The sequence below is a fragment of the Ambystoma mexicanum genome, chromosome 2q, assembly GCF_040938575.1.
Source record: "Ambystoma mexicanum isolate Mex_15411 chromosome 2q, UKY_AmexF1_1, whole genome shotgun sequence".
Taxonomy (NCBI): Eukaryota; Metazoa; Chordata; class Amphibia; order Caudata; family Ambystomatidae; genus Ambystoma; species Ambystoma mexicanum.
The window spans coordinates 84463367-84490436 of NC_090924.1; the positions used below are offsets into that span (position 1 = coordinate 84463367).

The 27070-nt window shown below is 47.9% G+C and overlaps 1 protein-coding gene across 7 annotated transcripts in view; it reads left to right on the forward strand.

Moving 5' to 3' along the window:
- PIGQ (phosphatidylinositol glycan anchor biosynthesis class Q) overlaps positions 1 to 27070 on the forward strand; it is a 687922-nt gene that overhangs the window by 206214 nt on the left and 454638 nt on the right. For all 7 annotated transcript variants that reach the window (XM_069646905.1, XM_069646901.1, XM_069646907.1 and 4 more), the window contains 2 exons: positions 14598 to 14724; positions 21820 to 21973. In XM_069646905.1, coding sequence (XP_069503006.1) covers positions 14598 to 14724; positions 21820 to 21973 — 281 coding nt within the window. The remainder of the gene's footprint in view (positions 1 to 14597; positions 14725 to 21819; positions 21974 to 27070) is intronic.

Here is a 27070-nt window from a genome sequence, read left to right on the forward strand (position 1 = left end):
CCTGGCCATAGGTTGCCAGATTCACCACATCAGTTACTGATAGTACTGGGCACGCCAAACCTCTCTGTGGGCTGTCCTATTGGGGTTGAACGTTCATCCCTGGGAGTGGAAAAGGATCCCCCCCCTTACAGGTTCACCCCAGTATAGCGGGTAACAGTGCCCTGTGGCCAGGAGTTCTTATCCCATGATTGAGCATGTTACTGGGTAAACTTTGAAGCCCTGGGTTGCATTTATTGTGTTACATGGCCTGGGGCATATTGGAGCTGTGGAATAAAGGCACGCCGTATGCTGGGACATTGTAGTTAAGAGGCATAGTCGACTTGCTCCTACATTCTCATGTGAAAGTACCCATCTTTCCACAAGACCAATATTGCATCCCCATTCGGGGCCTCAAGCTTCCCATACTTCCTCCCTCTGCCACTTGGAAACTTCCTCTTCTTCTTCTCTGAAAACCTCCTATTTCCATCATCCGAACATCTCTAGGCCCTTCTACCCATCCCTGCACGGGACCTTGTTCAGATTGGCCCTCCATGGTGCCAGTTATCGCACCTTCCATTATCAGCTTTGCTAACTTTTTCTGCACCAAATTTGCTTCTGCCCTCTGTGTTTGATCCGCCCGATCCTTGTACTTATCCTGTTTCTGCCAACAATGTCTTATGTGCGCCTGTATTTCGGCCCATGGCTTGCATTCTATTCCAACCACTTTATTTAAATCTGCTTGTACTTCGGAAGGGCGCCCCTTGTGTAACACGTGATAAAAAACGACAATGTTTTTGTCCCAAGCCTCCCCTCTCTAATCGCCACATTGCCTGTATCTGCTGTATGTAAGATGCGGGGCCCTGATCTGCTGTCATTGTCTGGGCCATACTGGAATTCATGTCAGCTCTGTCAGGGTACCTGCCCCTCAATACCTTCCACACGTGTGCTTGCAGCTATTAAACGGGGCACCATCATGGGTGGCATTGCTAAACATTATTCCTGGATATCCCGCTTTTTTCCATATCTCGTCCACCTGCTCCGCTAACAAGAAAGCAAACTAACGCTTCATGTCCCCTACAGCTGACATGATGCCTCTTGGACGTTTCTCCAAAGCATAAATCCACACGTCAGTTCCCAGCTGTAAGGGAGGGTCAAGGCGCATGCTAAATTTATCCAATCCATCTGCGGCCAGGGCACATAATAGGGTCCCCCCGGTTCCTTCTGTAGCAACGGGAACTGTGTATCCTGCTGTTTATGGTGGGGTGCCTGCCCCTGCATCTTGGCTTTAGTTAGGGCAATCCGACCAAACTCAGGTCAGAGCCTGCTTCACTGTGGCATTACCTCCTCCGAATCCTCTGACTCCCACTCATCATTTTCCTCTTTGCGTTCCCTCTCCCTGTCCTCTTCTCCGGTTTGCAAACCAGGGGCAGCCCTTTTCATCTAGGTCTGTCTGGGCAGGGGAAATATGGGGATCGTTGTAAACTTTACTACCGATCTTAAGGAGGACCTGTCCCACCCTTCATTGATCAGTGCCTATAGGTGTGCATTGGCCCTCCCCTCGCCCCTGTTGCCTGTTATGACCCTTTACTCCTTCTGTTAGCTCCCTCTCTGCCTTTTCTACTGCCGCCTCTAGTTGGCTTGCCTTATTTTCAATTTCTAAAATCAACGTATCCTTAGAGACGCCCCCAGACTTCCCTGACACACCCTTCCCATCTGCTGGGGGTTGGTATACCCTACGGTAGGCCGCAAGTGGTAGGACCTATATGGGGGTGGTGGTGCGGTAGATTCTTTGCTCACCTGGCTGGCCTCCCTCCCCACCATTATTAGAAACATTCTCTTCTTCCACAAAATGTGTCCATAGATCTAGTATGCCGGGTCTATTTTTCAACTGCTTCCCCTTGTAGGTCAACAGTGACTACGTAGGCACATGTTCTAAAAGGCTCTTATCGGCCGTGTCTTCCTCAGGCCAGGGTCTAGATTTTTTACTTGCAGTTCCCTGAACCCACTCATTGTGACACTTTAAAAATCTTTCCTTATGCTGTGGAAGTGATTTACACATATGCTGCAATGGCGTACCCATACTGTTGCACGGCTATGACCGTAGTAAAAAAAAAAAAAAACCCTGCTGACCTCGGCCCAGGAAATGTCAGACGTTCCTATTCCAAAAGTTCACAATTCTTAGAGCAGATCTGCTTATTCACACAACTATTACCAGCACAATAAACGCCTCCACGTACTCAATTGCTAGGAATATCTGACTCCAAACAACTTTTGTCTACACAATGGCTAACAATACTTATGTACACAGGTGCTACCAATACCTGACAACAAGCACCGTTATTTACACAATCTCTAAGAAATACCTAACAAGGAAAAAACACATTATCAAACAATAAAAACACTGGTTTACACAAAGATGTAGATCCTTCCTTACCTTGAGACAAGGGTACTCAAAACCTCCTCTAGTGCCCTTCACTCTAGAACCGAGGGATAGCCTGTCCTTTTATCATAGGACAATCACTTCATGCACTACATTGTCTTTCCCGCTAAGAGGAGCTTCCCCACAATATTTCATCATCAACATATGCAATAACAAAATATCAAAATTGCTGTATTTTATGCAAAACGTGCATTGACTTATGTGTTCTCTGAGTCCCTCCAGAAGCTGTGCCCCCATCAATGGTCTGCACAGCCCTGGTCAGGTGCCTCCAAACCAGAAACCAGGCAGACCTTTAGAGAACACAGCATCTGATCACCTTTCTGTCTGGTGTGCGCACAAACTCCTTTCTTGGGGCAGGTGCTGCAGCGCTGGATATGCAGCAGGGGCACCAATGTTCTCGGGAGGCACTAGAGATCACGTCGGAGTCACCAAGATGTAAACCCTTAGTACTTAGTACTTTTTCAGGAAACAATAGAGACATACAAATTGCAAAAAATACAAGAATAACGCAATGCATTAAGGACAGTTGGTCTCATGAGACCACAAAGAATGAAAACTCTCAACCTGCTCACATTGGGCTACTGTATTTAAAAACAAAAACCACAACCGTAGACTACATTAGTATACATTCTAGACATTAGGTGTAAGTACATTCTAAGCATCCTATTGGCTCCTGTGAAGGGTTGTAACGGTATACCGATATAAACACAATGAACAATGTCATGATGATTAAATAACCGTTACCTTGTTTGCAACGGTGTATCAATTTAAGTGATGTTTTTATGATTTTGTAGTGCACGTGTGCAGTGCACTTTACAATGAATGCAATTGCAAGCAGAACTGGCGCTGGGCTGGCTTCTGTGTTCAGCGAGCCTGGGACTGGAGGAGGCGGAGTTTGCCCGGGCCCAGGTTGCTTGGAATTTGGAACATTCCGGATGCACGTGTGACTGTCTTGAGTAAGAGACAGCTGAGCAGCACTCCGTTCGGGCTTCATAAAAGACTGAATTTAATTTTAAAAATCACAGCTCTTAGTCCTGCACTCACTGCGACAGGTGGCCCCCGTGCCCTGTGGATTTGGAATCGGGCACAGCACAAAAAGAAAGGTATGTTTTTTTTCTCTCCATAAATGCAGTGTCGAAAGTGATTTATGGTACACCTGATCTGTATTACAAGAAAGGGGTCCCTGAGGCTTCCTACTTCTCCTGTGCCAAATAAATCAAGCGCATGCCACCAGGAGTATTTTCCCTTGGCATTTGCACTGCCAGTTTCCCAAGTCACACAGCTTGGCAATGCATACATAATGGAAGTTCTTATTCTTATATTAATACGTGTATAATGAGTTATTCGTTGTAATCTCTATCACTTGTAAATGAAACAAGCCTACTACGGTAGTAGTATTCTACCAGCACGACGTACAGTAACTGTGCCTACTGTGATCCCCGGGTCTGCACTTAGAAACCTCTGGGTGGGTATTAAGTGCGTTAAATAACGAATTACAATTACAATATACAAAGGGTCCGTGGCTGGGGAGCTTCAAATACTGCATTCAGCACCGTTTACGTGCCATTTGTTTACAAACCGCAAATAACCTCCATTTAAATTCACTGTGTGCACATTTAGCTTGTGTGGCTGAATAGTGACATTTGTGATCATATCTGTTATCTTTTTCATTAAAACAATATGAGAGTTGTGCACCATGATCCTCGCATACATTTTACCTGAATAGTCTGGGGGGGTTCAGCTAGGATTATGTGCTGTTAGAGGCAGGTAGGTTGTGCGTTAGGAATTCACTCTCTCTGGGGCTTTCGGAAGTGGTGTGAAAAAGACGCCCCATTTAAGTCTGTGTGTTCGGGTGGGGGAAAGAGGTGATTGTGGTAATGTGAGCTTCTAGGCTATTTGGGTTTTAAAGTTCAGGTTACCTGTGGCATTTAGAAACTGTTTTTTGTAAGAAGAACTAAGACAACTTCTTGGTGATATTTTCTTGTTTGTGTATTGTTGAAAATGTGACAATGGTTATACACACGTGCGTGCTATATTGCAATAACCGCGGTATACCGTAATTTCAAACGAAGGTTATTATACTGTCAAAAAATCAATAATGTGACAGCACTACGCCTATACAGACTATTTTATTTATTGGACATTTATATTTGTGCCTATACACAAGTGTTTCCAGGCGCTACAAGGCAAAAAAGGGGGGGGCATAGGAAAAAAAACGGTCGTACTAGGCCTTGTGACATTCTTACCGTCCAAGTTCAAAGACAAAGAAGTGCAGGGGGAGGGTGGAGGTAGGGAGAAGGGCTGGGAAGGAGAACAGTGGGAGGGGGAGAGGAGCAGGAGTGGGGGGGCTCAGTGGCGGAGCAAGTGCTAGGGAAAGGTGGGGAAGGGGAGGACAAGTGCAGTGGAAGGTGGTGGACCTATTAAGACAAGTCCAGGAAGGGTGCCCAAAGGCAAGTGTTGATAGGGATGGAGGAGCCTGGTCAGGGAGGTCCTGGCACCTGTAAGACCTCATAAGTGACCAGGCAAGAGACACCGCGTTGGAGGGAGATGCGCACGGGCAAGTGCTATTAAGGGATGCTGGGGGAGATTGGTCAAGCGGGAGGGGGCCGTAAGACTCATAAGTTACCAGGCAACAGTCGAAGAAACGGCAGAGGGACACTAGCAAAGGAGGGGGAAAAGGAAGGAGGAGGAGAAGAGGAAAGTCTTGAGAAGTTTCTGGAACTTAAGGAGGTCCGGCCCAAGTCTGAGGTGGGCAGGGAGGCTATTCCAGAGGGCGTCTCCTGCAGAGGAAAGGAATCTACCTCCCACTGTCTGCTTGGCGAAATGCCTGACCTGCAGAGAGCTGGAACTAGAGGACTGAAGAACTCGAGCAGGGAGGTATTTAGGGAGAGAGAGCTAGATGTCCCTTCCCCCAGACAGCCTTGTGGATGATGCAGAGGGTCTTGCATTTGATCCTTGCGGCCACCAGGAGCCAGCTGAGAGATTTTAGGCCTGGAGAGATGCGGTACCTGGGCTTGAGTCCAAGTATAAGTCTTGCAACCCTTTTCTGGATTAGTTGAGGCGAGTAAAGGGACGAAAGAAGCAGATTGAGGAAGAGGCTGTTGCAGTAGTCCAGCCTAGAGAGAACCAGAACTCTGGAGACATTGAGCTTTTCTGGGAATGTGAGGAAAGGCAGAATGCCTCTGAGCAGGTAAAGCTGAAAGTTGGACTTCTTGGCAAGATCTGTGATGTGAGGGGAGAAGGAGAGTAAGGAGTCAAAGATTTTTATTTTAAAATGTTTTTATTGCCATTTATAGTATACATCAACAATTTGCTTTTCAATTAGTCATCCTTATTATATATTTGTGCGAGATTGTATTAAAACAACAAATGACCACAAAACAAAACAGAACAAAATAGACGGTCTTCTTTACTAGTATTGCATTTAGGGTACACATCTTTCTGCTTTAAAGAGGTCCTGTTGTGCACAAGAACGCCGCTGCCGTCCAGGGCCAGAGGGTGTCTGCCTGGATTTCCTCGTTTCAGTAGCCCAGTTCATGGTGATTCTGGGCGTCTTAAGTGTGGGCACAATTGTTCATGGGGGGGTTTATCGTCCGATGGGTGGAACATATCCCAAGTCAGCGCCTTCCAGGCCTCATATGCAGGACCCACTTTGTCTCCAGCCCTGGCCACCCCATCACCCCATACCCTCGTTTCTGCATTAGACCTGTGCTCCAGTTCGCTATGCCATCTGGAGTATTGTGGACCCCCAGTTTGTTTCCACGCCATTGCAATAGACCTTTTGGCCAGCACACACGCCATATCCATAACTTTGATTATATGCCTGAATTTGCTATTTCTTGGGTAGGCCCCCCGAAGGCATTCTTTAGGTGTCCATTCGTATCTAGCCACCCCAGCTTTTCTGCAGGCTTGCTCTATTTTGGCCCTGAATTGCTGCATCTTCGGACACTCCCAGAAAATGTGCATCATTCCCGATCCCTCCCACCCGCACCAAGGGCAACATGGATTTGCGTTTTTACTGAATTTAGCTATTCTGTTCGGAGTCATGTAGGTCCTGTACAGTACAATTAGCTGGATTAGTCTAAATCTGGCCTTTCTTGACACTTCCCGGGGTTACGCTAGGATCCCATCCCCCTCCTTTTCCGTAATGACAGCCTCCAGGACTGCTTCCCACCATTGCTTTAGCTTATTGCTCTTGGGGTTGGGTCCATCTGCCAGTAGGTTGTAGAGCCTGGACACTGGTTTCCATCGGTCACCCAAGTTATGGAGTACCGTAAGTAGCGGGTCCGCCTCCTGTTCCCCAAGCCATTCACTCCAAAACCTCTTTCCTACCCTCCTGACCCTCTGGTACCATATGAACTGGCCGTTGGGCAGTCCTTCTTTCTCGCTCATGGATTCAAACTCTCTGAAAATGCCCTCCTCGTATGTGTCCCCCCAGGTGTAGTAGCCGTACTCTTCCCATTGCCTCACGGTTGCCAGGTCCGCCTTGGTTGCGCAAACTGCGGCCGTGATTGGGGTGAATCGGGGTGTTCGCGTCCTGTCAATTTTAGGGCCCTGTCCCAAACCTTTGTGCCTAATAGCACAATCATTGGAGTGTTGCTCAGGCATTTCAGTGAGACCCACACGGTTTCTTTTAGGCACACAGGTGTTGCTAGTTGCTTTATCAGTTTTGTTTCTGAGGTGGCTTCATCCGCAAGCCATTTGGCCACGAAGCTGAGTTGCGCTTCTTAATAGTATCTCTCCAGGTCTGGTAGTTGGACCCCGCCCTCCTTATACAGTAGTGTTAGTGTGATCAGGGATAGCCTATGTCTAGCGGAGCCCCAAAGTAATTCTCGCAGTAGCTTTTCTAGTAGCCGAAAGGAGGAGACTGGAACATAACAGTGAACATTTTGGAAAAAATATAGAAACCACAGTAAGACTATCATCTTTATGATGGCAACCCTACCCATCACTGATAGCGTGAGCTTGGACCAAAACCTCATGGACTTCCTGAGTCCTTGCACTGCCAATACAGTGTTTCCTCCATGCTTTGGTTCAGGCGTGTGCCAGATATTCACCCCAAGGTACCTGAACGAGTGTAGCTGCCACTGAATCCCAGAGTTCTTCCTCCGGCTACAGGAGATCCCTGACACCCTAGCATAGTTCCCCAGCACTTCTAGGATCGTTGGTACATTAAGGTGGGGGCCCACAGATATAGCAGTACATCATCTGCATATAGGGGCACGACATGGTACACCCCGCCCACTCTAATACCTGCGTCAAAGAATTGTTTCCTGAGGTATATTGCTATATGCTCTAAACCCAGGGTACAGAGTATTGGCGACAACCCTGTCTGGTGCCCCTTTGGATGTCCCATGGTGCTGACACTGTTCTGCCTGTCTTTACCCATGCCACCGGTGTTTCATACAGTATCTTCATCCACCCAATGAAGTATTCTCCTAGCCCAAACTCCCTCAAGACGGCTATCAGCCGTTCCCAGTATATGGAATCGAATGCCTTTATGGCATCTAGGGATACTACAGCATATTGTTCCTGCTAGTATGTTGTTTGCGCGATAGTGTGTTGCAGCCGATGTGAGTTTATTGCCGTGTTCCTGCCTGTTATGAACCCGGTTTGATCCTCGAGCACTATGGTCCCTATAACTTTCGACAACCGTTTGGCCAGTTTGGTCGTGTAAGGAGTCAAAGATGCCCCAATGTTTTTGGCCTTCCAAGAGGGTGAGGGTAGGGGACCCAAGAAGGGTGGCCAGAGGGTGGGGGGGGGAAATAGGGCACAGGCGTCCCAATGAGAAAGATTGCTGTCTTACTAGCATTAAGGCAGAGATAATTAGCAGAGCACCATGGCTGGATAGAAGTCAGTTATGAGAGAGGAAGGAGAGGTGGTAGGGGATGGAAGCTTAAAGGAGAGGTAAGTGTTGTCAGCGTAGCACTAGAAGTGAGGAGAGAAAGTGGAGATCAGGTGGGCCAGAGGAGCAAGGAACATGTTGAAGAGCCAAGGTGTTAGGATAGAGCCCTGAGGGACCCCACAGGTGGAGAGTGCGATGGAGGAGTGGAAAGGGCCCAATTGTACTTGGGTGGGTCGGTTTGAAAGGAAGAAGGTCAGCCATGCCAGTGCCCTGTCAGTGATGCCACGGGTAACACAGAGACGATTTATGAGGATGGCATGATTGACCTTGTCAAATGCAGAAGAAAGATAAAGAAGAATCAGAACGGACGGAGAGTTAGAGTCCAGGCTTGAGAGTAGGTCTTCACAGGTGTTAAGGAGAGCACTTTCCCTGCCTATGGATGCTCTGAAGCCAGATTGGTGGTCGTGGAGACAACTGGTAGCCTCTGTGTTGTGGGTCAGTTGGGGGATGACCAACTTCTCCATGAGTTTGCCCAAGAAATGGGTGATAGAGATAGGGTGATAGTTGGCTGGGCATGAAGGGTCTGCAGATGTGTTTTTTAGAAGAGGGTGCACAAGAGTGCTTGCAGGGTTGTGGGAAGGAAACATGGCAAAGGAGTGGTTGCAGAGGTCAGCCAGGGAAGGGAGGAGATGTTGTCCTTGATGGTTCTGGATGAGCAGGGGAGCCACCTGCAAGGAGGAGACTTTCATAGGGCAGACTACTCTAGAGACCTCGTCCAGTGCAATGGGGGAGAAGGAGGAGAGAGTGGGAAGGAGGAGAGAGTGGGAGGGGGACAGAAGGGGGCCCAGGGAGGCAAGAGGGTGGAGAGGGGTCTTGGGGAGGGGAGTCCATGATAGTGCAGACAGGATGTCCTTAGTTTTGATGGTGAAATGGGTGGCAATTGCAGTGCATAGGGCATGCGAGGGCAGCGGAAAGGAGGAGACTTTACAACAGAAATTGCCCTATCCTAATTGCCTACTGCAACAATATGTAACATTCTATGTGCATCCCATTGCAAAGGACCTAACATGCAGCCATTGAGGAGAGCCAGATCTGCCCCCCCTAGCAACAACTATATACAGTGATCTTCCCTCCTGTGTGACCAGACATCTTGGCAACCCCAGGGATTCCCAAAAACCTGCTGCTCTCCCACGTTAAAAATCCACCCTTGCTACCATCGCGTACTCATGTGTGTGCCAAGGACAAAAACTGTTAATTCATGTTGTGCTCGACTCCCTGGGAAAGGCTTCATGAGAAAGTATAACTGAGGCCTAATTCTTTGGAAAATAACTCATATTTGTGCTGCCTAGCCATCTTGCTGCAGACTTAGCAGTCCAGAGACTCTCTAGGATGTGGCAGAAGCGAAAACCAATTCAATAAAATGGCAGAAACATTCCCTGCAGTAATGTTCAACACGCCTAAACTTAAATTCACTAATAACCAGACCTTAACTCAATTTAATAAAATGACAGAGGCAAATTGAACACATGGCAAACCTGTTAACTTCAATAGTATTCAATAATATTCTCGCAGTTTATATTTTCTCCTACGTTTAGAACGTTGCACTGTATATTAACAATATTCTTTGAGGATTCAAATGTGATATCTTTTGCCTGTCTCTGTGATTAATTTGGTGTTAATGCTCGACACTGTCATTTGGAAGAATTTGATTCTAGTCTATTCTGCATTCTTCTGAGAAATAAAGGGCCGGAGGTGGGCTAGCAACTTTATATAGTAGGCTGAGGAGGAGACCAGACTACTAACCTGCGCCGGGGGAAACGTTAAACTGGTGCAGGGAGACACTCTGTACAGGTGTCTCCAATTCACATACCCTGATTGGCATATTTAGATTTGTCTTTTTATTTTCTATATCTTTCTTGATCCTATTCCATTTGCCCATCATGGCATCCTGGATTGATGCACAACAGGCGTCATCTTTCAAATGGATGTCACTATTCTGTTCATGTGGGGTTTCCTGTTCTCTCAAAATTTCAAAGAGTTTCTTTACTTCAGATTGAGAGTTTGCTATCCTTTTGTTTAACATATCTTTCTTGGCTGCTAAAATTGCTATTTTATACTCGTTAGCCAGTAACTTATATGCTTCCATGCTGATGGTACCCTGAGCTGACCTCCAGCCATAGAAGTATATAATTTTTGCTGTTTTTAAGTTTTTGCAGTTCACGACTGAACCACAAATTCTTTTTCCTTGTATGCTCCAGCTGTTTATTTTTTAAAGGTGCCAGAGTTTCAGTAATATCCTGAAACAAATGTAGGAGAAGATTCGTCATATCTTCTACTGTTTCAGATTTGATCATTTCTGCAACCAAGGTGGAAAGCCATGGTTTATGAGCATCCGAAGTGAGTTTCTTTAGATTCCTAGATGAGATAGGATATTATCCTTTCACGTTACTTCTTATAGGCAATTCACCAACTATCGTAAAGTGGACAAATGAATTATCAGACCATGGACAAGATAAAACTTGAAGATCACTTGTTTGAATATTGTGTGTAGCAACCCAGTCCAAGGTATGCCCCTTGCAATGCCTAGGCAGGAGGATAGCCTCAGCAGCAACGTGTTCGCCTTGGAAGCATGACGACACGAAGCAACAAAGGTTTGATCCCCGGGTCCGCGCTTAGAAACCTCTAGGTATTTAAGCACGTTATAAATGCAGCAACTAAGACAAAAAAAACAATGACTCAACTTAAAAAAAAAAAAAAAAACAATTCCTGTAACAGCGCCTCGATGCCCGCGGGCTGTGTGAGCGCTTTAAAAATATAAATAAATAAAAATTGTGACAATTTGCTCGAAACCAAGGTTGCTCAGTGAGTCTTCCGACACAGTAGCTAATGTATCCATATCACACCCCAACCAGTCATTAAAATCACCCAGAGCTACAAATTTAGTGTTGGGTTTAAGGAAGAGTAATAAAAGATTACTCTGTTGAATAGGGAAATATGAGCCTAGAACAGGTGATCTATCAATAGTAAATTAATGGTGGTTTTTGCATGAATACTATTTTAACGTGCTGCAATTCCGTACCAACAATGACTTGACTGTCTACCTCCCAAATTTCCAGATTAAGGCAACCCCTCCCCCCTCCTCTTCCTTCCAGACTGTCTTGCCGCAGCATGCTAGAGCCCTCAGGGATAGCTATCCCCAACGAGAGACCTGCTGCGTCATAGCACCAGGTTTCAGTGAGCGCACAGGCGTCAAAATTGCACTCCATAATGCAAGTAGCAACTTCCAAGGCATGCTTAATTAGTGATCTGGTATTCAGAAGCATAATTTTTAGTGCTATTATGGGATGTTTTACTATACCCGCAGTGTGGCTAATGGGGACGGCCGGGTTTGAACCCAGCCCCCTGAGCCACTCCTACAGTTATGATTTTCTCCTAGTTCCAAATGCTTCTCCTTCCTAGGTGCCCCGAAATCTCTCCACAGAGAACTAAGTGCTGAGACGCTGAGGACCTGAGAAGTGAAAAGGCTGCAGAAAGCGTGGCGAGGGAACTGTCTCCAAGGAGCCAGAAGGGGGTTGCTCAAGGAAACAAACTCCAAAGAGAAATCATGGCCCAGGTGCTCATTCCCCTGGGTATGCGAGGCGACCCGGGAGTGTCGGAGGAGCAGCGGAGGAGACCCCCATCGCACCAAGCGATAGAGAAACAAAGCTGGTGAGTTCAAACAGAAGGGAGCCCGGTTTGTGAAAGGCGCAAGTGAAATACAATGTTGCAAAACGTGGACACGCATATGGCGAGAGACAACGTGAATATGAAAGCTTCTATTGTCCATTGTTGAAAGAGTGTGATAAGAAACAAAGTGAGGGTGAGACCGCGTATACGTTTACACAAGTAGAGAGAGACTTTTTGAGATTGTGCATTACAGAAGGCTCGAAGCACGAGCGAAGATGGCTCGAAGCCCGAGTGAAAGTGAAATAAAGAACTGTTATGTTTATGGAATCATCGAAGAGGGTCTGCGACCCGCAATGGGAGAATTGTGAAAGACAGTGCCAGGCGTACGACCAAGTAAAGATTGTGAAAGATGGTGCCAGGGGCACGACCAAGTGAATATTGTGAAAGACAGTGCCGGGGACACGATCAACTAAAGTATAATACGAGGAGCACGAACTGTGTAGGCGGCCTTCGTAAGAGAGTGGTCCTGCACAGGGACGACCAAGATACTGTGTGTTTGCGAAAGTCTGTTACTATTTATTTGTTTATTTGCATTTTTAAAGCGCTCACACACCCTGCGGGCATCTAGGTGCTGTTAGAGGAATTCATTTTTTTTTTTAGTTACATAATTGTTTTTTGTCTTAGTTGCATATTTATAACGCACTTAAATACCCACAGGTTTCTAAGCGCCGACCCGGGGATCAAACCTGTGTTGCTTCGTGTCGTCTTGCTTCTAAGGCGAACACGTTGCCGCTGAGCTATCCTCCTGGGACTGTGTTACTGTGTTATGAAGTAAAGACAGTGTGAAAGCCTCACTGATCGAGTGGTCCTGCACAGGGCTAGTGAATACTCTGCGTTTGCGACAGTCTCTGTCACGTAAACCATTAAAGGATTGTGGAACTGTTGGGGAAGGGTAGGGAATCCCAGTGGGAAATAAGCATTGAACTGTTGGGGAAGGTAACCCCCATTGCGAAACATTTGTGAGTTGATGCCTAACCAGGCGAGGGAACCCTGAGAAAGCAGTGTTTTCAGAAATGTATACCAAACTAGGCCAGGGAACCCTGAGTGAACTGTATGCTGTTGAACTGTGTGAATTCCGAGCCAGGCAAGGGAAGCCTGGAAGAACTGTTCCCCGTTGAACTGTGTGAACTAGCCACCCAAGCTCCTAACAAACTCTTCTTACTCAAGCTTGGGGAAGGGAGTGTTATCCAACTCCATTGCCATCCTGACTTTCTTTTGATACTCTTTTGTTTTGACTCATTTCCCACCACTTAGTTATTGTAAAAGCGTGAGGGCAAGCATAGGTTTCGAATATAGACATTTCTTTATTTTGTCTAGACTGACTCTAACTAATTACTTTTATTTAATGGTCGGGACTAACTCCCATGATCTATTTAGGGACAGCTAGGAAGTCTCCAACCCCCATTCAATAGCTTAATAAACGTGTTGGAACTTGTATCTTTGTGTCTAATTTATGATACCGTGCCTGCCGTTACACTTTGTATGGGCACACTTTGAACAGTGATTTGTGTCACAGACGCACAGCATGATGTTATTAGAGGGTTCATGACAACCAGTCGTGGCTTATCACGGATAAGCCATTTCATATCAATAATCATGGCTGCAGTGCTGCTCTGTTGGGGACAAACTGTACGGTCACTGCTGATACAAAAATATAAATTATTAATCAACACTTAAAAAGTGGTGTTGCTTAAACTGTGAATTCTAAAGTGTGGTGTGTGTTCCAACACGGACACCTAACTGTATTTTGTACATATGTAAATGGCAGTTTACTTTTTTAGTATCTGTTACTCAATGCATTTTTTGCCGAATGGAAGTATTTGTATACTTAAATGTTTCTACTTTCCTTTGTTTGTTAAGCTCTTTTGTTTAATTGTAATTTACAGCAAACATCTGGTCTCTGACTTTTGTGTGAAATGTTTGCAAGTGTGCTAGGTTTGGCTTTCCAAACATCACAGCGGTAGTGGTTCTGAAAAACCTCCTATTCACTGACAAACTTTCTAACTTGGAGTGTGACATTGAGCAGCTTATCTTAAATGGAAGATCCAGTTAATTTACGGTCTTCAAACATCTTTAAGAACAAATTGTCTAAGACTCATTTTAGCGTTTCATTAACAATAGCCTTTTTAAACTCGCCCGAGATAACTAAAATCACACAAGCCCTTTTAAAACCATTCCCTCCTCATGGAATAGGCATTGGTGCCTTGTGCTGCATATGTTTGGGAATGATCTTGTGCTTTCATGATTATAAAATGTTACCTCCCAAAACTGAAAACTACACCTCTCACACTGGGTGCATAAATTGGTCTGTACAGCTTTTCCCAAGGGCACATGTTATTTGGCAGAAAAATGACTGAAGTCAGAGAAAAGGGGGGAGGCTTATTAAAAGTCCCACCCATTGTTTAAATGCATCTCTTTACCTGGAATTTCTTTGTTTTTTTTTAGTTTGTTTAGGAATGTTCTCCTTAGAGATGGTACACAGGTGAAATTTGATAACTTACAGGGTGCCAGTGTTTAGACATGCATACATTTTTCTCAGGAATGGCCGCAGTCTTTAATCAGTAATCCTATGCTGTGTTTTTCCCATTTCTAATTCTTTGATCTTAGCATGTGGCCCATGAACTTCAAGACCTGTTGCAGTGGCTAATGGGGGTGCCAGCTGGCCTAAAAATGAACCGGGCTCTAGACCAGGTTTTAGGACGCTTCTTCCTGTACCACATTCACCTCTGGATCAGTGAGTATATCCATAAACTTCTCCTTTTGTTTAGTTGAGGGTTTGTAGTGTGCTGCTTCACCAGAGGGAAGCAATATTGTTTTTCATAGCCTCTGACCATGCAGCCCCTGCTGGGACAGGTTGCGTCAATCGGTGTGGGCTGCTCTGTTCAAATGAATTAGTCACATAGATAAGCCCCTTCATTGATATTCTGGATGTATCCATACACATGATGATCCTCTTCCCACACTGTCTGTATCACCACCTCAATTTCTTGTCACTATGTGTACACTCGTACGACAGTCTCGGAGAGCTGTGCCCCTGTTGTTTCCTTGGTTATGTTTAATGTTAATGTTAATATTAAAGGACATAGCACATTTGTACCGTGCACTATCACCACCGGAGTGGTTGCCTGATGTTCTGGCGGATCTGGGTTGGGGTGAGTTAGTAGGACCTAGCGGCAAAAGTCCAAGAGAGCAGTGATGTGCTGTTGGCATCTTCAGTTCGTTTAACACCGATCTCTGAGCTTGGGTGTGATTTTTGGTTGGTAGCCGTCGTGTTCTGTTGTACAAGGCTATGTGTGATTTGTTTTGTTGTTGCAGTGTAGTGACGTTCGTGCGGTTTGGTGTGCTTTAGAGGTGTGGTTGTGTTTGGTTGCAGTTTGAGAGGTGCATGCAGAAGATTGAGATTTTTAGTGGGTTGGTTAGTGGCATCGCTATCTAGATGTGATGCATGCTAATTTCCAAATTCTTTCTAGATGTGGCGGGTAAATATCTTCAAATTTCTATCTAAACGTGGCACAGGCTTATATTCACAGCCTATCTAGATGTGACGCAAGCTAATGTTCACAATTCTTTCAAAATGTGACACAAGCTCATATTTACAATTCTTTCTATGAGTGACGCAGTGCTAATCTTCATAATTCTGTCTACATGTGACGCAGGCTCATATTTACAATTCTGTCTAGGAGTGGCGCAATTGCTAATCTTCACAATTCTGTCTAGTTGTGATGCAATGGCTGTCTTCACAATTCTTTCTAAATGTGATGCAAGCTCATATTTAAAATTCGTGGGGATTGGGTCCTCTGACGTTTTCCATATCTATGACAGTAATCACTGCAGCTGTGCTGCTTCGGAAAAAATCTTTCTGCGTCCTGCGTCGATGATGTCGATACGCCATCTTTGAGGACCTCCTCCGACAGCCGACATCACCGGATGTTATATGTAGGACGCATGACGCCCGTAGCCTCAGTTCCATTTTTTTCCGCGAACATGTTCGCCTCGGAGATTTCGGCACGCCTCGACTCTTTGGAGTTTCTGTTCTTTCGGTTCTTCGGGATTGGGATGTCTTCCTCTTCTTCCACCCCGCGTCCGGGCGTCAAGAAGTGTGGGGACTGCGGGTCCAAGATGTCAGTGACGAACTCGCATGACGCCTGCCTCTGGTGCCTCGGGGAGGCCAACGACATGGATGATTGTGTCGACTGCCAGTCGCTTACGTCCAAGGCCTTGCGGGAGCGTAAGAAGAAGCTGTCGGTCAGTAAGGTGTCCAAGCCCCGAAAGTCGAGGTCCACTGGGCTTTCGACGGACGATTCGAGGGGCGACTCTCTGCATCGTCATCGTAAGTCTAGGGGGTCTCGGTCCCGGAGTGGGTCCCGCCACTCATCTGCCTCTTCGAGGCACTCACGGAAGCGCCGTCATCGGATGCCTTCCCCGTCCTCGTCCGAGGACACCGCCCGTCGGCGGGTTGCTTATCCCACCAAGCATGCGTTTCGGTAAGAAAATGTTGGCGATTCTTGAATCGCAGGGCACCGGTCCGTCCGCGCCTCCGATTGGGGTCGGGCGTGACTGTACTAGAGACACCGCTCATACGCCTTCGGGCTCGGGTGGTGGGCTTGATTCGCGGGAAAGGTCCCACTCGGACAAGGGGAATCATTCTAGTCTTGCCCGTTCCAAGTCCCGGTCTTTGATGCGCTCGAGCCCGTGTGCACCTGTGAAGTCTTCGAAGAAGACGTCGACGCCTGTGGCGCCGAGGTCGTCGAGGGACTCTCTCATGTCTCCGCCTCCAAGGAAGTCGTCGACGCCATCGGCGTCCAGGCTGTCGAAGGACACGCTCGGGGCTCCACCCTCGAGGCCAGTGTCGAAGCCGTCGATGCTGTCGGCACCATGCTCGACGCCGATTCACTCGACGCCTGTCGAGGCTGTTTTGTCAGAGGTACCCCGTGGCACGGTGGAACCCCCTAGAAAGGCTCTGGCCAAGGCCAAACATGTCTTGTCCCCCATTCTGTGCCCACTTTACACCATCTGGATTATATTTCTGAGGTGGATGAGGGTTCTGAAGATGGGATGGTTCCTGATACGGTCCCGGACGAGATTATCTCTGGACATAGCCAGATTGAGGACCTGCGTTAGTCGCTGCACAACGCCAGTGGTCTGGACACCTCTCCAGAGGAGGAGTTCCTGAACCTGGCACCTATGCCGAGTCCTCGTACCGGCGCCTTATGTCGAGAGTCATCGGATACTTGGGGTGGTCTGCTCCACCAGGGGATTTTCTGCAGGATGACCTGACGGATATCCTCGACCAAGGTCCACCAACTGACCCGCTACTACCGTTCCATATGGCTCTGCAAAGGAGGGTGGCGGTGGCTTGGACTGCTCCGGAGAGTCTCCCGGCAGTGGGCAAGTCTTTGCTGCAAAATTACCGGCCAGCCAGTAGCGACCCCTGCTACTTGACCACGCACCCCACTCCGGAGAGTTTGGTGGTGCAGGCGGCTATGGCCCCAGCAAAGCAGGCGTCGTATCCTACCATCCCTCCTGATAGGGACGACAAGCGTTTTGATGGTTGGGCGAAGAAAGTGTTTTCTTCAGGGGGTACAGCTCTTCAGGCAGCCAACTCTGTATGTGCCTTGTCACGTTTCACGCACACTCTGTGGAACTGTGTTTCCTTAGCGGCTGAACATATTCCCGAAGGGATGGTTTTCTTGCTATGATACAGGATGGCAAGGATGCCATGTGTGAGGCCGTTCAGTCGGGTCTGGACATGGCAGATTGCGTCAGCCGGTCCATGGCGGCGAGCACCGTAATATGCAGGTTTGCGTGGTTGCGGAAGTCGGGGTTTGCTCTTGATGTGCAAAGACGACTCCTCAACATGCCCTTTGATGGTGTACATCTTTTTGGCAGCAAGGCTGACGAGAGCCTTGCAAGGTTGCAGACCTCAAAAGCTGCAGCGAAGTCGTTGAGCGCTGCAGTTCGACAATCTCCACCTTTTCATCCTAGGCGACAGCAATGGAGGGGAGGTTCCTTTCGTTATTACTCATCCTTTAGTAAAGCAAGAGGAGCTGCTAGTCAAACGGGCCACCGTAGGAGTGCCAGAGGTGGAAAACAAGGTACTCGAGGTGCCATGGCCGCTCGGGCAGTTGCCTCTTTGCCCTCAGGCAACGCCGCAGCCGCTTCAGCTCAGTCATGAGGCCATATCCCATAATTCGCCAGTTGGGGGAAGACTGGCGCAGCATCTTGTAGAATGGCATGCCATTACTTCAGATGTGTGGGTTCTGGAGATCATAGCCCACGGTTACTCTCTTCCCTTTCGGCAGAGGCCTCACGACAATCCACCAGGGAATCTCTCTTTGAAAAGTCTGTATCCGCTCCTTGCGCAGGAAATTCAAGCCCTGCTGGAGAAAGGCGCCATAGAACTGGTGCCTGTAGCGGAGAGGAACAAGGGATGGTATTCCCCCCTATTTTTTGGTTTCAAAGAAAGACTGGGGATTGAGACCCATCATGGACTTCCGCGGTTTGAACAAACTCCTCAGATGGTTACTCTTTCTCAAGTCCTCCAGGCCCTTCACCGTCCGGACTGGTTGGTGTCTCTCGACCTCAAGGACGCTTATTTTCATGTGCCGATCCATCCAAAGCACAAGAAGTACCTGAGGTTCGCGGTTGGTGGCTCGCACTTTCAGTTTCGGGTCCTGCCGTTCGGATTGACCTCCGCCCCGAGGGTCTTCACCAAGCTCATGGTAGTGGTGGCAGTGCATCTCAGGAAAGGGGGGATTCACGTCTACCCCTACCTGGACGATTGGTTGATCAGGGCGCGCTCTCCCGAGCAAGGCCTGGATCATCTGTCCCTCACCTGCCACTCCCTCCACAAGCTGGGCTTCTCCCTCAACTTAAAGAAGTCCCACTTGATGCCAACACAACGGCTCCAGTACATAAGGGCAGTGCTCGACACGTCCCTGGGGCAGTGTTTTCCTCCCCAGGTGAGGGCTCATCACATTCAGCTGATGGTGCACAAGTTTCAACATGCCCAGAGTCTCCCAGCGTTCGAGTTCTTGAGGTTGCTCGGCCTCATGGCATCCTGCATTCTTCTGGTGCCAGAGGCCAGGTTGCGGATGAGATCTTTGCAATGTGTTCTCAAACTCCAGTGGTCACAGTCCTCCGGCAGTATGCCGGACCACGTTCAGGTGCCTCCCTCGGATGCCCGGGACCTTCTTTGCTGGGCCGTCGAAGGCAATCTGATGAAGGGGCTCCATTTTGGCTACCCTGGCTGGAGGTGACGATCGTGACGGACGCATCCCTCACAGGATGGGGAGCTCATGCCAACGAGTTGACAGTCGGCGGTCGTTGGTCTCTGTCGGGGTCCAGACTCCATATCGGTCTGTTGGAGCTGAGGGCCGTCAGGCTTGCCCTGAAGGCTTTTCTGCCAGCTGTGTGAGGAAATAATGTCCTGATTCTGATGGACAACACAGTGGCCATGCACTACCTCAACAAAAAGGGGGGGCAGGGTCACTTCCTCTGTGCAGGGAGGCAATGCAGCTCTGGTTCTGGGCAATCCAGCAGGAAATTTCGATCTCAGCAGTTCATCTGGCCAGAGACGACAACGAGATGGTGGACGCTCTGTGCAGGCAGAGCGCGATCTCTCATGAGTGGGAGTTGGCTCAGGAGATTCTCTTCACCTCCAGTGTCAACCGGAAGTGCGAAAGGTTCTGCTCGCGGGAATTTCCTCCAAGAGGAGCCTTAGGAGACGCGTTCTTAGTGGAGTGGTCATTCCCACTGCTGTATGTGTTTCCTCCAGGCCCCGTCATCCCGCAAGTGCTGCGGAGGTTCGGTTCCCGGATGATCCTCATTGCTCCGGCATGGGCCAGGAGGACATGGTACCCGGACCTTCTCGACTTGTCCATCTCCCCTCCACGTCGTCTTCCCTACTGAGACGATCTGCTCTCACGGGAGGGGGGGGGTCAGGTTCTCCATCCAGAAGTCAGATCCCTCAACCTTCACGCTTGGCTTCTGAAAGGTTGAGGTATAGGGTTTGGGACCACCCTGAAGACGTGATGGAGGTGTTGCTTTTGGCCAGACGGCCGGCGACAAAGTCCCTGTACCGTTGCCGTTGGAGAAAGTTCTGCGACTGGTGCAGGGTTAAGAATGTGGATCCTTTTTCATGTGACATTCCTGTGGTTCTGTCTTTTTTGCTTTCTTTAGCTCACAGGGGCGTGCAAGTGGGTACCTTTAAAGGTTACCTGGCGGCGCTGTCCATATTTAAGTGCTCGTCTGAGGAGTGTTCTTATTTTAAAATTCCTTTCATTTCTCAGTTTCTAAAAGGGCTCACTAATGTGTTCCCTCCGTCACCTTTCCAGGTGCCCGGTTGGGATTTGAACCTTGTTCTCAAGTTTCTAATGGGTGCTCTGTTTGAGGCTTTACATTCTTGCCCTTTGAGACTGTTAACTCTTAAAACTGTATTTTTGGTTGTGGTCACTTCCGCTCGCAGAGTGAGTGAGTTACAGGCACTTTCAGTTAAGCCACCCTTCACTGTGTTTCATAAGGACAGGGTTGTCCTTAGAGTTCGTCCTTCCTTTCTTCCGAAGGTGGTGTCGGAATTTCATTTAGGCCAGAAGGTTATTCTTCCGGCATTTTATCCTCCTCCGCATCCTGGTAAGGAAGAGGAGAGGCTCCATAGGCTGGATCCCAGGAGAGCTTTAAGCTTTTATATTTCACGCATGTCCCGGGTCAGAGTGGACGATCAACTCTTTATTGGTTACGCTGGAAGGCGTTTGGGACATGCTGTTACTAAGCAGACTTTGTCTCGATAGATTATCTTGGCAATTTCTGAATGTTACCGCTTGGCGGGTAAGGACCCACCGATAGGCTTGCGGGCCCATTCTACCAGGGGTATGGCTGCCTCTACTGCCCTGCAGAGGGGTGTTCTTATTCGTAACATCTGTGATGCAGCGACCTGGGCTTCGGCCCATACCTTTGTACGTCACTACTCCCTCGATTCTATCCGTGGGCAGGATCTGGCCTTTGGCAAGGCGGTCCTTTACTCTGCAATTTGGTTTGGGCATTCTAAATTTCTAAGTTCTAAATTCTTTTCCCACCTCCTTACGTTGGTACTGCTTTGGGAGTCTGTCATAGATATGGAATACGCCGGAGGACCCAATCCACTCGAAGAACAAGTTACTCTCTTACCTGGTAACGTTCTTTCGATGGGATGGTCCGACTACGTATTCCATATCGCTCGCCCCCTGCCTTCCCCGCTACAGAATTTCTTATGCGATTGCAGCTTACGTTTCCGCAATGCTTTCTGTGGTCACACTGGCAGTAGTTTGGTGCCACGCGTTCTGGGGGAAAAAACTACAACTGAGGCTACGGGCGTCGTGCGTCCTACTTATAACATCGGTGACGTCGGCCGTCGGAGGAGGTCCTCGAAGATGGCGTATAGACGTCATCAACGCAGGACGCAGACGCCGAATGATTTTCCGAAGCAGCACAGCTGTGGTGATTACTGTCATAGATATGGAATACGTCGTCGGACCATCCCATAGAAAGGACGTTACCAGGTAAGAGAGTAACTTGTTCTTTTCGGTAAGGACACAAATAAAGGCAGGACAGCCATACTTTGCGCAATTTATTTAAAGATGCTGTGTGTAGAATAATGCATTGAGCTAATGATAAAGAGACATTACATATAAAACATATGTTGAAGCTCTTTGTTCTTTATCCTCCCAGTTGTGCTTAATGCAAGGAGGCACTTTGGTTGGAAGCACATAGAGATACAAATGCAGAGATATTGAGAGGAATAGAAGTTGCTTGTTCATCTCAATAGATTCACGTTTTATTCCCTTCTTATTAGGTTACATTCACCTAATGTCACCCTTCATCGAGATGATTCTCTGGTATGTTGGACTCTCCGCCTGCCTAGGCCTGACTGTGGCTCTCTCCATCCTCTCAGATATCATCGCTCTCCTTACCTTCCACATCTACTGCTTTTATGTCTATGGAGCAAGGTGGGTACATAATAATAATAATATTTGTTCTTGTAAATTCAAAGCCCTTTTATACAGAGAATGGAGGAAGTGGCACAGATCCATGGTGCCAGGATTCACAGGAGCTTGGTTAGCAGAGCAATACGGTGGCTGGGTCCTTGCAAGAGCATGATTAGCAGAACTATGTGCATTGATCCTTTTATCCTCTACATGCTTTTGACAGCTTCTTGGTGTGCAACTGCTCTGATGATAAGCACAGTAGGTGGAGCACTGTGAAGCAGTAAACTGCTGGGGTGTGTCATACCGCCGAGTTCCTGGCGTCTATGGAGCCGCTGGCGACGCGGAACCTAGCTTCGTTCGCTTCGGCCACGCCCCCTGTTTCCTGGTTCCCTTTTTCTGATTCTGATTGGCTAGACGCTCCGCGGCCCGGTGTTTTAACCAGCCACTTCCGGGTCACGGACTCGTTGCAACGCTTCCGGTTTCGTCCGTAGGCTGAGTTGCTTGCTACCTGTGGCTTCGTGCTGCTCTCTCGCTTGCTGCTGGTCGGGTCCTCGTACCCTGTCTGAACCTTTCTGTTATTCTTTCCGCTGGACCTGTCTGGCTTTCCCTTTCTCTTTTGGTTCGCAGTAATTCTCCCTTGCCCTCCTTCCATCTTGCTTCCCCTCCCACCTTCCCATCTTCACTTACTGCTTTTTTCCTTTTCCTGTCTGTTACTCTCTCCGCTCTTCCTTCGCCTACCTTCTGTATTGCTTCTGTGACCTCCCGTGTACCAGACTCCGGCCTGTTCCCCTGGACTGCCTTTGCTTACTGCATTAGTACTTCCTCACTTAGCCTGTGTACCAGTTCCTCGGACCTCTTAATGGACTGCCTGTGTTTCTGAGTCTTCACTCCACGTGTTGTCTCCAGCCACTTCTACCAGATCTTACCTTATAAGTACTCCTGGTTCCACGTCTACAAGACACCCAACGATACTACAGGGGTTTTTTGTGCCTAAGGCTTTTTCCCCTCTTGGTCGATCCCGGGGGTGGGCCCCCTGGTCTCCCTTCTTGGGGAGCACGGTGGCTTCCTTCCGGGGTCGTCCCTATCTTCATAAAAAAAAGGTGTCTACTCGAAGAAAAGAAAAGAAGGGTTCTTGGAAGGAAGAAGAAGGTGAGGAGTCGGGGGAGGGGGAGATTTCAGAAGCTACACTTTCGGACGAAGATATCACCGACCCCGGTGACAGTTTGCAACGCCTAAAAGAGATGGCCACCCCACAGCAGGTACAAGAACTCGTAGCCGCTGTACAAAGTCTAAGTCTAGAGATGCAGAACCTTAAGACTGCTAACGCCACCCTTCAACAGCGTATGACGGACAGAGAAAGACCTTTAGCCGATTTACCTCCACTTCCCCTAGTATCAGGGAAGTTCGATGGATCCCCAAAGAAGGTTAAAGAATTTCTGGACGCATGCAATCTTCATTTTACCTTTCGCCCTCAGACCTTCGCCTCAGATCACGCCAAGGTGGGGTTTATGATCACCCACATGATCGGAAATGCCCTGGCTTGGGCTACCCCTCTAGTAAACCAGTCAGACCCGGTTTTACAGGACTACGATGCCTTTAAGGCCCTGATTCAACAAACCTTTTTGCGAACAGAGAGTACATACTTGGCCTCGGAGGACCTCCTTGACATCCGTCAAGGGAATTCTGATTTACTGACATACATCACCACTTTCAAACAGGTGGCTGCAGAGGCAGGTTGGCAGGAACAGGCTCAGTATGCCATATTTCGGCGAGGTTTAAGGGAGGAATTGAAGGACGAACTTGCCCGAATAGAAAGACCGGTGTCTTTCGCCGAACTTCTGACAGCTACCCTCCGAATTGACTTCAGGATGACGGAAAGACGTCAAGAAAAGAGGAAGATCAGGCTAAGCGTACCCCCTCCCGTGGAGACTCCTTCACCAGCATCTATACCCTTCCAACGTACAACTAAAGAAGAACCCATGCAGATTGGAACCACCAGAGCCCCACTGACACCGGAAGAAAGGAAACGGCGCAGGGAGGGTTCCTTGTGCATGTACTGTGGATCTTCATTACATTTATTAAGAGATTGTCCGGAAGTACCACCCAGAAGATCGGGAAACGCTCGCCCTCGGTAAACATTGGGACGCATTACCGAGGGGCTGCTTTTAGTCCCTACGCACCACTTTCTGTATCCTCTACAGAAACATCTGAGGACTCCCGGTTGATGGTGCTCACAGTTTCTCTCAGAGTAGGCCCCAAAGAAGTAACCGCTTTAGCACTACTCGACTGTGGAGCAGCAGGAAACTTTATGGATACCCATTGGGCAGAACGACATGGAGTCAAGAGGATAGCCAAAAACGAAGATCAAAAGGTGGAAGGAGTTGATGGCGAACCTTTGAGCTCGGGTTTGATCACTCATACCACTAAAGCACTTACTTTATCCATCCAACAACACACCGAAAGTATCGCATTCGATATCATCAGAGCTGCTCACTTCCCTCTTATCCTGGGTATCTGCTGGTTACGCAGACACAACCCCTGTATTGACTGGTCTAGAAACCTACTTAGCTTTCAGTCCTCACTATGCAAATCGGAATGTTTGCCAGAACCAAGATTCGAGACCGTCAAGACCACTAATAGCTGCGAAGTCAAAACGGTGCACTGTCTTCCCCACTACCTGAAGGAGTTCAATGAAGTGGCAACTGAAAAGATACCCGTAGAGCTCCCTCCTCACCGGCCTGAAGACTGTTGCATCGATCTCACCCCAGGTGCATTGGTACCCTTCGGTAGGATGTTTCCACTATCATTAGAAGAAAAACAATACCTCCGAAAGTACCTGGACAGCAACATGGAGAACGGGCTAATTAGGCCTTCCAAGTCCCCTGCAGGGGCATCACTGTTCTTCATCTCAAAAAAGGATTCTAAGGAGTTGAGGCCATGTATAGACTATCGCGGCCTAAACAAGGTTACCATAAAGGACCGGTATCCTATGCCATTGATAACCGATATCCTACAAGCTGTACAGGGTGCTACCATCTTTACCAAACTCGACCTGAGGAATGCGTATCACTTACTCCGGGTGCAGAAAGGAGATGAATGGAAGACAGCATTCCGGACTCCTTTCGGACTTTTTGAATACCAGGTAATGCCGTTCGGATTGGTAAATGCCCCGTCGGTATTCCAACGATTTATGGACAGACTATTCTCAGATCTCCTGTGCCAAACCACATTGGTTTATTTAGATGACATACTGATATACTCTCGTACACCTGAAGACCATGTGGAACATGTTAGGGAAGTATTCAGAAGACTACAGAGAAACCAGTTGTCGGTTAAACTCACCAAATGTGTGTTTTCAGCCTCCTCCATTCCTTATTTAGGATACATTCTGTCAGACCACGGAATCTCCATGGATCCAAATAAGGTGTCTTCCATCCTTGAATGGCCCTCACCCACCTCAGTCAAAGAGATACAAAAATTCCTGGGGTTAGCAAACTTCTACCGGAGATTCATCCCAAATTTCTCTCAAAAGATATTACCCATCACCTCGCTCTTAAAGAAATCTGCAACTCCATTTAAATGGACAACGGAGGCAGAAGACAGCTTTGGTACTCTTAAAGAAGCCTTCTGTTCAGCACCCATTTTACAACAACCAAACCAACATCTACCCTTCATTCTAGAGACGGACGCTTCTTCAGCCGCAATAGGGGCTGTGCTTCTTCAAGAAATCCAGGGTACAGAACATCCGGTGGCTTATTTCTCGAAGACCCTAAACTCCAGCCAAAGGAACTACTCGGTTATTGAGCGAGAACTTCTAGCCATGAAAGCGGCCTGTGTAGAATGGCGTCATCTACTTCAAGGAGGAAGGTTCCCGTTCACCATAAGGACTGATCATAAGAACTTACAGGTTCTCAAACAGTTCGAGTGTTACAATACTCGACAGGCCCGATGGGCTCACTTCTTCGCCCAATTCGAATTCAGCATAACTTACATCCCGGGAAAAAATAATGTTGTAGCCGACTCTCTTTCCCGCCGGTGTGATTACCTGTCAGAGTCAGAGACGAATCTTGAACGGATGTTTCCCCAGTCCAGGACTATCGGAATAATTTCTAAATTCCTTCAACAGGTACAGGAGGATTCTGGAGGTCGTTTTGAAATTGAAAAACACTCTAAAGATCTGGCCTATGAAATCAGGAACAGTCTTTACCTAGTAGGAGGAAAACTTTATCTACCCACTCCGGCTTTTCGTAAAACCGCACTTGTCTGGTGTCATGACTCTAAACTAGGAGGACACAGGGGTGTGGCTGGTACTCATGACTATCTTCAAAGACATTTCTATTGGCCTACAATGAGAAAGGATGTAGAGCAGTACGTTCAGTCATGCATCATCTGTCTGAGGAGTAAATCATCCCGAAAAAGACCAATTGGTCTACTGGAACCTAATGCTGTACCCAAGGGTGCCTGGAGCACAATTTCAACTGATTTCATAGTGGATTTACCTCCGTCTGAAGGATGCACCTGTGTCATGGTAGTAGTGGATTCATTTACCAAATTGGCTCACTTCTCCCCATTACCTGGCGTCCCTACGGCAGCCAAGATGGCGGAAGTGTTTCTCCAAGACATATTCCGGTTACACGGTCTACCTAACAAGATTATTTCAGACCGGGGTAGTCAGTACACCTCCCAGTTCTGGAAGGCCCTGTGTAGCAGACTAGGTATTGAAAGAGCTCTCACCTCTGGATTCCATCCACAATCCAATGGGCAAACTGAACGCTTGAACGGAACCCTGGAGCAGTACTTAAGATGCTTTATCAACAACCAACAAGACAACTGGTGCACACTACTCCCTCTAGCTGAATTCTCTTATAATAACTCCACACATGCAGCTCTGGGGTTCAGCCCTTTTTTTGGTACTTATGGTTTTCACCCTCGCTCCATTCTTCCTGTCTCGGGCCTTTCTACTAACGTACCTTCAGTAGATTCTTCACTCTCCCTCCTTAGAGAGACACACAAGAAGGTAGAAGAAGGCCTTAAGTCAGCCCAAGCCCGATATCGCATTCAAGCCAATAAACATCGTAGACCTGTACCAGGATGGGATGTGGGTACCCAAGTTATGCT